The 12,191-nt window shown below is 32.6% G+C and overlaps 1 protein-coding gene across 4 annotated transcripts in view; it reads left to right on the top strand.

Annotated features, from left to right (window-relative positions):
* LOC139503617 (BDNF/NT-3 growth factors receptor-like) overlaps positions 1-12,191 on the top strand; it is a 159,634-nt gene that overhangs the window by 135,556 nt on the left and 11,887 nt on the right. For all 4 annotated transcript variants that reach the window (XM_071293436.1, XM_071293438.1, XM_071293439.1 and 1 more), the window contains 4 exons: positions 2,677-2,810; positions 5,111-5,465; positions 7,300-7,461; positions 11,288-11,406. In XM_071293436.1, the coding sequence (XP_071149537.1) occupies positions 2,677-2,810; positions 5,111-5,465; positions 7,300-7,461; positions 11,288-11,406 (770 nt within the window). The remainder of the gene's footprint in view (positions 1-2,676; positions 2,811-5,110; positions 5,466-7,299; positions 7,462-11,287; positions 11,407-12,191) is intronic.

Raw genomic sequence — 12,191 nt, 5'->3', positions numbered from 1 at the left:
CTTTTATATTTCGTTGTTAAGTGATTCATTTGGAAAAACAAATGCAATTCTACCTCTCATTCTTTTGATAAGGGACTCTCCGTTTTGAATTTTCATGGAGTTCGGTATTTTGGTTATTTTACTTTTTGATATTTAGAGTGTTCATCATTCGTCATAACTCGGTCGATTCCGTACGAGAGTAGCGGATTCACCCGAGGATTGCCGATTGGAGTTTTCGTGTGTCAAGCGTCTTTCGTATGGTTATAATTGCATAACGTGTACGAAGGGCACGATAGAAAAATTATCGAAACATAGGGCAGATAATAAAGTTAACTATTAGCGAAATCGTGGTTAGTGCAGATAGTTTTTTTTTTCTTACCTCCTATATATACATTTCTAGGAATATTATAGGTTAAAAGCGTCCTCGTGGAGACCTGTATATTCCATATTAGGTTAGTAGGGAAGCGGGACTTATCTTTATACACGTTTAGCAGTGGAGTTACGACTTTGGCACTATTTGATTATTTAAATGTATTGAAATTTCTGTTTAATATTGTTATATCAAGGTTGTCGATATTAAATTAGAATTGTTGACATTTGTTTTTTTAAGTAGACCAATGAAAGTAGTTTCTTAAAATTGAACACTTAAACACTTTAATATAGAAGTAAGAAGAAGTGGTATGATTGCAAATGAGCCAACTCTCTAATATAAATTCAACAATTAAAAAAATAGTCGGTAAGATAAACTTAGTAAATAGTGTGCTAGTGACCTAATACGATATATACGGGGTCAGTAAATTCCATATGGGGGTCGAGATTCTGTCTTATTTCATACATTTCAAAATATAACCATTATTGTCATGTTGTTTTGATTTCTTAATTTTCGAAAACAAAGTGAGAGAAAGGATAATAATTCTTTGATTCATACTTCATTTATATCTTATCTTATACGTTCAGGTATTTCACATCCAAAATTTTATGGAAATATTCTTTATAAAGCACAAAAATGTCAGTATTCTCCTCAGAAACTAACAAAACCTTTAAATAGACTTATTAAAAGGGGATATAGTTACGATACTGTTGTCAGGTCATTAAAGATTGCATATTTTGGCTTTAACATTGATTCACTGATAGGGTCTTTGCATCGGAACTAAACACATTTATTTCTAAAATAACAGTTGTTGGCATGACACGGGTTATGTTCTTCTCATATATTTTATGATAGTATGATACTAAACCCCTAACGGGAGGGATTGTACCTGATATTCATATGATGAAGACATAATCTTTCAATCAGTTTAATTGAGGTCTGGAGCTGGCATGTCAGTTAACTGCTAGTAGTCTGTTGTTATTTATGTATTATTGTCATTTTATTTATTTTCTTTTGTTACATCTTTTGACATCAGACTCGGACTTCTCTTGAACTGAATTTTAATGTGCGTATTGTTATTCTTTTACTTTTCTACATTGGCTAGAGGTATAGGGGGAGGGTTGAGATCTCATAAACATGTTTAACCCCGCCGCAATTTTGCGCCTGTCCCAAGTCAGGAGCCTCTGGCCTTTGTTAGTCTTGTATGATTTTAATTTTTAGTTTCTTGTGTATAATTCGGAGTTTAGTATGACGTCCATTATCACTGTACTATTATGCATATTTTAGGGGCCAGCTGAAGGACACCTACGGGTGCGGAAATTCTCGCTACATTGAAGACCCATTGGTTGCCTTCGGCTGTTGTTTGCTCTATGGTCGGGTGGTTGTCGCTTTGACATATTCACCATTTCCTTTCTCAATTTCATTTAAACTATCGTAAATAAATGTTTTCAGATTCTAAAAAAAACAAACCATCATCTTGATCTACTCGCAGTGTCCTGGCAAATTTGCATATCAAAACCTCAAATAACAAAAATACAGCACTTCAAGGGAAATTCAAAAGGGAAAGGCCTTTATCAAAGTGCGAAATCAAATGACTAAACACATCAAACGAATGGAAACCAACTGTCACACTTCTGACTTGGTACGGAAAAGCGGTGAAAGATACCGTTAGCGGGTTATTTTCGAGGTTGTAAAATTTCGCGATTTTCATTGAAAAAGGAGTACGAAATATTTTTGCGATTATTATTTTGGCAGATTGAAAAGTTTTGTCTATGCCTTTGCATGTAAACTCTTAAATTGGCGGAATTTATTTTGGCGATTTTGTTCTATCGTCGAAAATAAGCGAAAATTTGCAGTCTGGGAAAATAACCCGCTATACGGTACTAGAGGGACAATCAATCTCATAGATCGAAAATAAACTGACAACGTCATTGCTAAAAAAGAAAAAGACAAACAGACAGACAGATAATAGTATACAAGACACAATATAGAAAACCAATGACAAAGCAACACGAACGCCACCAAAATATTGGGGTTATCCTTATGTAGAAAAGATATTTCCTTATGTGGAAAATGGCGGATAAAACTTGTTTTTATAGCTAGCTAAACCTCTTACTTGTATGACATTTGCTTATAATTTCATTATATTTGTAACAATGTGTGAGCAAATGACACCAATATCTGCAAAATAAATAATAATACAATTGATAACGATGTGTAAAAAAAAAATAACAGCAATATCTGAAAAATAAATATTAATACAATCGATGACGATGTGTAAACAAATAACAGCAATAACTGAGATGTCAATATTTGTTATATTTCAGGAGATATCAGTGTTCCTGGGCATGGTCTAGAACATGATGTTATACCGATACACAATATTCCTAAGAATGTCCATGGGCTGGTTCCCGATGCAAATAACGAGACGATGTCGACTGCACACGGAAGTAAAAATCAGGTACGAAATAGTTTGTGGCGAGATTGCTTCCCCTGCATAGTAGATAAGTAGAAAGTAATATCGCAAAATTACTGAACTCCGAGAAATTCAAAACGGAAAGTCCCTAATCAAATGGCAAAATCAAATGATGAAATACACCAAACGAATGGACAACAACTGTCATATTCCATATAAAAGACCGTGAGCTGTTACGTTATAGGGAAGTACATGTACTTCTAGAATTTGGTTAGAGCGCTGACTTGTCATGTAGAAGTTCCTGGTTCGAGTACCGGGGAAGACAAGGATAACAGTGATATAAATATCTAGTTACGAGTTTACAAATTTAATACAATATCATGCATACAGACATAAAAATTCAATATACTCTAAGTTAATTTACTCTGTATAGATCACGTGATATATATGTACTATTGAGGATTTCCTATATAAAAGGATCATACACAATTCTATGTAATTTAATGACGTGTTATCTGAACAAATCCACTCTCACACAAAAACAAAGGTCTAAAAGACGAACATATGCATTTACATGTACTTCTTTAACTTGGTTAGAAACTCTTAACTTGTATAACAAAAGTTCCTGGATCGAGTACCGGGTCAGACAATGATAATCATGCTCTCTAGTTACGAGTTTACAAATGTAATACAATATAATGCATTAAGAAATAAAAATCCAATTTACTCTAAGTTGATTTACTCTGTATTCTTGAAATATTGAGGATCTCCTATTTTAAAGGACAAAACAAGTTTCTACGTAATTTATTAACGTGACATCACGACAATTTCACTCGTACACGAAAAAAAAGAGGTGCAAAAGACGTTCATGTAAATGTACTTCTTAAAATTGGTTAGAGCGCTGACAGGTCATATAGAAATTCCTGGTTCAAGTACCGGGCTAGACAATGATAATAGTGCTCGCTAGACAATGATAATAGTGCTCTTTAGATAAGAGTTTACAAATGTTATACAAGTAGTTATCAAAGGTACCAGGATTATAATTTAGTACGCCAGACGCATGTTTCGTCTACATGAGACTCATCAGTGACGCTCATATCAAAATAGTTATAAAGCCAAACAGGTACAAAGTTGAAGAGCATTGAGGATCCAAAATTCCAAAACGTTGTGCCAAATACGGCTAAGGTAATCTATTCCTGGGATAAGAAAATCCTTAGTTTTACGATAAATTCAAAGTTTTGTATACAGGAAATATATAAAAATGACCACATAATTGATATTCATGTCAACACCGAAGTGCTGACTACTGGGCTGGTGATACCCTCGGGGACGAAAAGATCATGTATACAGAAATAAAAATCCAATGTACTCTTTAAGTTGATTTACTCTGTATAGAACACGTGATGTAGATGAACTTGAGAATTTCCTACATTAAAGGATCAAAAAGTAAAAGCACAAAAATGCTGAACTCCGAAAAAAATTCAAAACGGAAAGTCCCTTATCAAATGGCAAAATCAAAAGCTCAAACACAGACCATCAAACCGATGGATAACAACTGTCCTATTCAAACACTCTTCTACGTAATTTATTGACGTGTTATCTGAACAAATTCAATCGAACAGGAACAACAGTCAAAAGGATAAAACACACGAACAAAAGTCCGAAATATGAAGCAGACAAACTAAAGTCAGCAATATAATTATCGTGAAATTTGGATATGAAAATATAGCTAATCCAATAAAGATTATATATAAAAAATCATGTTGGCTTAAGTTGAAGATGACTAGATCTTAGATAAAGTTTGAGAAGAAAAAAAATTATATGACAAGTACAAAGTTGTACCGATGTTCAAATTTCAGAAATCGATTAGAAAATGACAAATGAAGCAACAAACAAAAACTAAAGGAATTGCATAAATTTCAAAAGGAGTGTTCCGAGTGTGCCAACATTGTAAGCGTCTTCTGCTATGAATTATTCATCATACCACATTAGGAATATTATATAGGTTTGAGAAGATGTGGTATGAGTGCCAATGAGATAAATCTCCATCCAAGTCACAATTTATAAAAGTAAACCATTATAGGTCATTGTACTTTTTTCAGCACGGAGCATTGGCCCACATCGAACAGCAAGCATTCGACTGTTATCATTTGTAATTTGTATTTGGTTATAATTTGTGTTCATAAACTTATTGCTCTGGGTGTGGCTCAGACGTAAGACATTCATATAAGGTAATTGTTCGTTTTTAAATCATTGTCAAATTAAGGTACGTCCCTCAATTTCTAGTATACAATTCATTGTAATAAATTATTTTGCTGATTATGGCAACCATATTCTATTTGTAGACAAATCCAACGCCACTTTCGACGCCACACATTTCCGACATCGATTCCACTGTTCTATTACAAATATTCATCCCGATTACAGTAGCGCTTCTGTTACTGTTTCTAGTGGCAATTTTTATAGTCAAAAGATCAAAGGCATGTAATAGGAAATCGAAACGGAACGACAAGGTTATCCGGAACAGCGAGGATGTGCAGTTGCTTGACAGAATGAACTTTGTTAACAAAAATCCGACATATTTTTTCTCAGAACGAGGCGAGAAGGATTCTAAGAAAATCCCAATCAACAATATACCGTACGATAAAGTAACGTTACAGGATATTGTCGGTGAGGGTGCCTTTGGTCAGGTTTATAGAGGTTAGTAAAAATCTACAGTTTATCGTTCCCTAAATTGACCAAATATTCGTATCATGAATTCAAGCGCTTGTGACAGAATCGTTATTTGAATCCATACTTATATATATATATATTTTCTCTATTTGTACGTACATGTATCTAAACTAAAATAATGTATAGATGTACATCGAAAAATATAAGAAAACTGTTAAAGATTCACGGATTTTAAGTTGTTAGTCAGACTGATAAAGACTACAACATGTACAAGAGACACTCGAATGAAAAATATTAAGAGGTCAGATATTGTACCGAGTTGAGGAGTATTGATGACCTAAAATTCCTGAAGTTTTTGATAATAAAGCTAATAATATCTTTTCCTATCTGACCCCCTAATATTTTTTGGTTAATGCATGAAATACTTCACGAATTTGGCTATTTACCGTGTCTATAATAACACGAGCTACATGACGGGAGCCACATTTGGAGCATATGTTCCTCTGGTATCTTTCGCCCCTCTTTTAAACAAATTGTCGCTTATGAAATAGAGATTCTTTTTTTGATATGATATCTACATTTAAACACTATATAACAAGAACAACAAATAGTAAGATTGGTCTTTACGTTTTTCTAATATGGTTCGGTACATAATTATACTGTGGCTATATTTTCTATTATGATCATAATAGATTCTTAAGATTGCTTTCGATTCTTCAATTATGAATTTATAACCCAATAATTGTATGACAATGTGTTAAAATACCAACTTCCACGGTGTCTTATTAATTTTGCATCAAATAAATTATTTACCATTTTTAGCTTCGAGATGGCTAAAAGTGTAATAATTTACAGTCAAAAAAAAGTTTAATTACAATAATTTGCAAAAGACGGAAACATAATGGAAAGAAGACAACTTTTGTTACGTATTGAGGTCAAATAAGATCAGAACAAAACTAACGAGGAACCATTAAGGATAATTAATATAAATTAGAGTTAAAATAAAATCAATATTGCCTAGACATGAGGGTCTAGATGGGGGTTTCTTCATTTATTTATTTTTATCTTACTTTTTATGCCATACTTTTGTAATTTTTTATCTAGATTTACCGTTATTATTCATATTTCCACACCCCAGGTTTCTGTAGTATTAATTATAAATTGGGCCTTTTTCCTCTTTTCGTCATATTATTTGCTTTTACTTTCACTTTTAACACGTTATCCTCCATTCAGTAAAACCCATCTAGACCATGAGGCATGGTAAAATTTAATGACAATGAACAAATCACAAATTAGAACTGCACCTTATCGAGTTGGTACATCTAGTTACATTAAAATTGTTGTTTGCCGTGATGTCGTTAACACATCACGTGTAAAAATGAATTAAGTGTTTGTGTTTACAATATACCATAAGGAGATGAGATATGATTGCTTATGAAGCAATTATCCTAATGACGTAGAATTAAGCCAATATAGGTCACCGGACGACACTCAATAATGACTTGGCCAACTGACTTCTTTTTCTTTCTATTGTTCCTCCTAACATACTGACATTGGTATTCAATTCAACGACTCAAATTAATAGTATAAGTCCTACTGAATTGTTCGTTACACAATATTTGTTTTGGTAGTAAGATTGTTTATATAAAGATTTTTACATTGATACTAGAGGATTATCGGATTTACAAATCTAGATAGTTAAATTGTCAAATTTAAAGTCCGAGCCTCGGCCAAATCGACGACAACCACACGATGATTATTTTATTTATACAATGGTTGTAAAAAGGGTTAAATATCAATAGAATTAAAGAAAAATGTTAGTCGATCAGTCAATAAATAAATCTAAAAATTCTAATTTCAGGTCAAAACTTTGCAGAAAATGATGCAGGAGAGTATGTCGCCATTAAAATTTTAAAAGATGGCGTATCAAACGAAGTGAAGGAAGACTTTGAGCGGGAAGTTGATATTATGAGTGCCTTTGATCATGAAAATATATTGAAATTGATAGGAATTATACAAAGAGGTTTGTTGAAAACATATAAACTTGAGAATGGAAATGGGGAATGTGCCAAAGAGACAACAACCCGACCATAGAAAAAACAACAAAAAAAAAACAACACAACAGCAGAAGGTCACCAACAGGTCTTCAATGTAGCGAGAAATTCCTGCACCCGGAGGCGTCCTTCAGCTGGCCCCTAAATACATGCTTTCCATTCACATCGTATATCTATCCAAATAAGTTTTGCAAAGAAATGCGCTTAAGCTAGTGCTAGGGGAGTCTTACACTTTCAGTGAGATAAGAGTTTTTTTCTCCGTGTTCATTATTACATTGAGATGGAAGTACAGCAATGAAAGCGCGGCTACTTCTTAGTGTATCTTTGCTGTGCATGTATTGATTATGTGTGATGGATTGATACACCATATCTTTTGCTTTTTCTTTTCTATTTCCTACCTAATACATTGGTATTTTACTGTATATTTTTCACAAATTGGTTAAGGGATTTTCCCTGATATTGGTATTTATTTTCGTTTTTCTCCATGCATATCGACAAGTTTAATTGTTATTTCTGCTTTAAACAGAGTTTAACCTTTTCATATTTAAACATCCAAATAAAGACGAACAGTCATTCTTTTGTTTTTCCATTTTCTCATACAATGCTTAGAAAAGGAAATGACATTGAAACACGTTATATGTATTCATTTTTCGTGACGTATCATTTGCTTTGAATCGTATTTCAATTTTCCTTTAACTGTACATGTGTTGTAGATACCCATGTGTATCAAGTTTTGATATACAGAAAGTGGATTGATCATTTAACAAATTTAAAATGGTAGCAACATGCTTTTGAAATAGCGTGTTCAGTTTATGTTATCTTTGAAAATTTCATCTTTTTAAAACATCAGTTTACATGGTACTCTCTGGGCATTCCAGTTTCCTACGCCAATCAAAACTGTCATCACAAAATAATACAATAGTGTTAAAAGTGTAGGTAAACACAAAAGAGGGACGAAAGATACCAACGGGACAGTCAAACTCATAAATCTAAAATAAACTGACAACGCCATGGCTTAAAATGAAAAAGACAAACAGACAAATAATAGTACACATGACACAACATAGAAAACTAAAGAATAAACAACACGAACCCCACAAAAAACTAGGGGTGATCTCAGGTGCTCCGGAAGGGTAAGCAGATTCTGCTCCACATGTGGCATCTGTCGTGTTAAAAGTGTAGGTAAACACAAACCAACCAAATAATCTACTTGCTAGATAGAACATTAATATTTGTGAAATAATCATCTAAGAAGTCAGCAAGGCATTAAGGAAATACAACAGCAGCAAAATAAATTTATCCTTCAACTTCATCATAAACAATCTTTTTGCGTAAATCAATGTTTTTCTACGAGACAAGTAAATACCTACGGGTCATAAGTTAAGAAATGAAAGATTGGCTCCAAAAACAACATATCTCTATAAATTGCATACAAACGACAAGAAAATTGGATTGTCAAGAAATATATTTATCACCTAACAACCGCGACAAGTAATAATCAAGAAAATGACATCTCAATACATAATAACAAACAGATAAACAACTAGTTAATTATCTTTGGAACAAATCAGTAATACCACTATGCATATTTGCAGGAATGATTTAAAAATCTCATATCATTTTTCGTATTGAACTGTCGAAGTTAAGATATGCTTCACTTAATATTGTCAATTCTGAGCGAATTAATTATCACATAATAAGCATACGCTGTTAACAAAACATGTTTTGCGTCAAAATTTATATCCAAGCAATGTGTATTTTCACACTAGAAAATCGGAGTCCTGGGGTTGCAAAATTATTTTCTGATAGAAATTCCAAAAAAGTAAAATCATAAAAATAGTGAACTCCGAGAAAAATTCAATCGGAAAGTCCCTAATCACATGGCAAAATCAAATGACAAAACACATCAAACGAATGGACAACAACTGTCATATTCCTGACTTGGTACAGGCATTTTCAAATGTAGAAAATAGTGGATTGAACCTGGTTTTATAGCGCTAAACCTCTCACTTGCAGAAAGTGATTCTCTTGTGAAGTCTTATTGGCAATCATGTCATATCTCATTTCTATACATTTGTAGAACCTATTTATTAAATTCATCATTAATTTGGTCTTGTCCTTAATATGTGTAACGATAATTCATGATTAACATTTAAGAAACGACAATGAATCATTCAATTAATGATGACTTGTGGGTAATTTCCAAATATGGACTTGTACGCATTTGTTAGACCAGTTTACTAATATATTTTATATCAATATATAATAATGATATTATGATTGCGTTTGAGTCTTTCGTATTAAAATGCAAATACAAATCTCTTTGGAACGCGTGTATATTGTTGAACGAGGTGTAGTTCACCATTTTCTACTTTAAAAAATGTCGGTACTAAGTCAGGAATATGACAGTTGTTATCTATTCGTTTGAAGTTTTTCATTTCGCCATTTGCTTTCGTACTTCTCGTTTAGAATTTCCCTCGGAGCTCGTTTTCTTTTCTTCTTTTTATTTTATATCTAAGCATGATGTAATGTTAATTGTTGTTTTAAAACTGCGGAAGACACCAAACAAACCATTAAAACGCATTAGTCAATTTAAGAGAGACCAACAAATCATGAAAACCAAACAAAAAAAAGTCGGAAAAGCAAAATAAAGGCTAAAGAAGAGGGACAAAATATACCAGAGGGACATTCAAACTCATAGATCAGAAATAAATTGACAACGCCATGGCTTAAAAAACAAAAAGACAAACAAATAATTGTATAATAGAAACAACATAGAAAACTAAAGACAAAGTAATACGAACCCCGCCATAAATGGGAGTGATCTCAGGTACTCTGGAAGGGTAAGCAGATACTGCTCCACATGTGACACCCGTCGTGTTAAATTCACACTATCTTGGAAATTGTCTACAGTCGCTTTTGGTATTTCTATCAGATTGATTCTTTCTTTTTCAGCAATCAATTGACATAAAGTGTTGTAAATGTAGTAGACAATATTATGATATAATGAGTTTTAACTTCGTTTTACTTTCGGTATTACTGAGTTTGCTGCCGCATTCGTGTCGTTTTGGTTGTTCGGTCTTTGGTTTCTTGTGTTTTTTCATTAGTGTGTCCTTAATGTATTGTTTACTATTGTCAATGGTCGACAACACATATGATTGTTTCAATTTTGACAAACTTTTAACATACAAGACATATCAATTAATACAAAGAATCATAATAAATCCAACTATTGTAGATTCATTATTATTTGTTAGATATCAATTTTCATGAGTTTCGTTGGTACAAGTAAACCACGAATTTTCAATGTTCAACGAATTACAAAATTTGCATGGGCTTTATGTGCAGAGACTGGATAAACCACAAGATAAAATCCACGAAAATGCAAGTTTTCCTCTGTCCACGAAAATTGATACCAACGAAAACGAATGACTCCATAGTATTTAAGCATACCAAAAAAGTTAATCTTAAGGCGGTGCCCGGCTTTTTAGGGGAATGCATGTCCAAATTACAGAATAAGATTGTCTTACACATTGTTGTCACATAATGCAATTATTTGCGATTGTCATACAAATGAAAGGTTTAGCAATAAAAGCAGGTTTAATCAACCATTTTCTACACAAGAAAATGCCTGTACTTAGTCAGGCATCTGGCAGTTGTTTTCCATTCGTTCAATGTGTTTGACGATTTAATTTGGCCATTTGATAAAACAAACCTTCTGTTTTGAACTTTTCTCCTTTGTTTGGTATTTGTTGTTTATTTTACATTTTACTGAAAGTTTATTTTTCATTAAAGGTCCGACTGAAACGCCTTACATGGTATTTGAATATATGGTGCATGGAGACTTGGCAGATTTGCTCAGACGAAACGACCCAGCAATGCGCTCAAGTGACAGAGATATAACACTGGAAAAGGTAAGAATACGTAAATCAAGATTTAAAAGAAAATATGAAGATCAAGATTTTAAAGAATATATGAAGATCAGGGTTTTATAGAATAAATGAAGATCAAGATTTAAAAGAATATATGATGAATCATATCCAAATTTTGAAGTATATGAAAAACAACATTTAAATAGAATAGGAGTTGAAATTTGAAATGAAATGTTCCAATAATGACACTGATAATTTCAGATAATGTTGTGAATCTATTGCAAAGTATTATTATTTCTTTCAAACGAATCATGATCATGGAAACTATATCAATGCGAGAACGAATAGGTAATGGCTTCGCTTTAATGATTGCATAGTTTTAATTTTGCATTCATCAAACATACTATTATTGTATTTCTGCATTTCTGTATTTTTTTTGCATTCTCCGCATTCTCTTGGTTATAAAGATGACGAGGAAACAAGACCGCACACTTGAATGAAAAATGTATTTGTTAATGATATTAAGTTTAGATCAAAAGGAAATTAATTTTTAAAAATGATACAGAAATTCAAAGTGAATATCTGTAAAATGTCAAACTCTTTTAGATAATAATCTGTTTTATTCCAAAGATGTAGCAATAATTAATCAACTGTGAAACATAATCTGCAATCATTTTATGAGGTAAACATCATATGTCACAATTAAGACGATCAAAAAGCTGGCAAACGAGGTGTAATCCATCATTTGATTGCATGCAGACATACTTTGAAAATTTAAATGGACATGAACATTATTTAATAGTTTTATTTACATTATTGCTTTGAAT

Source organism: Mytilus edulis, chromosome 14, assembly GCF_963676685.1.
Source record: "Mytilus edulis chromosome 14, xbMytEdul2.2, whole genome shotgun sequence".
NCBI lineage: Eukaryota > Metazoa > Mollusca > Bivalvia > Mytilida > Mytilidae > Mytilus > Mytilus edulis.
Note: the sequence above shows the minus strand (reverse complement) of the source record. Positions and strands in the feature narration are given on the sequence as shown.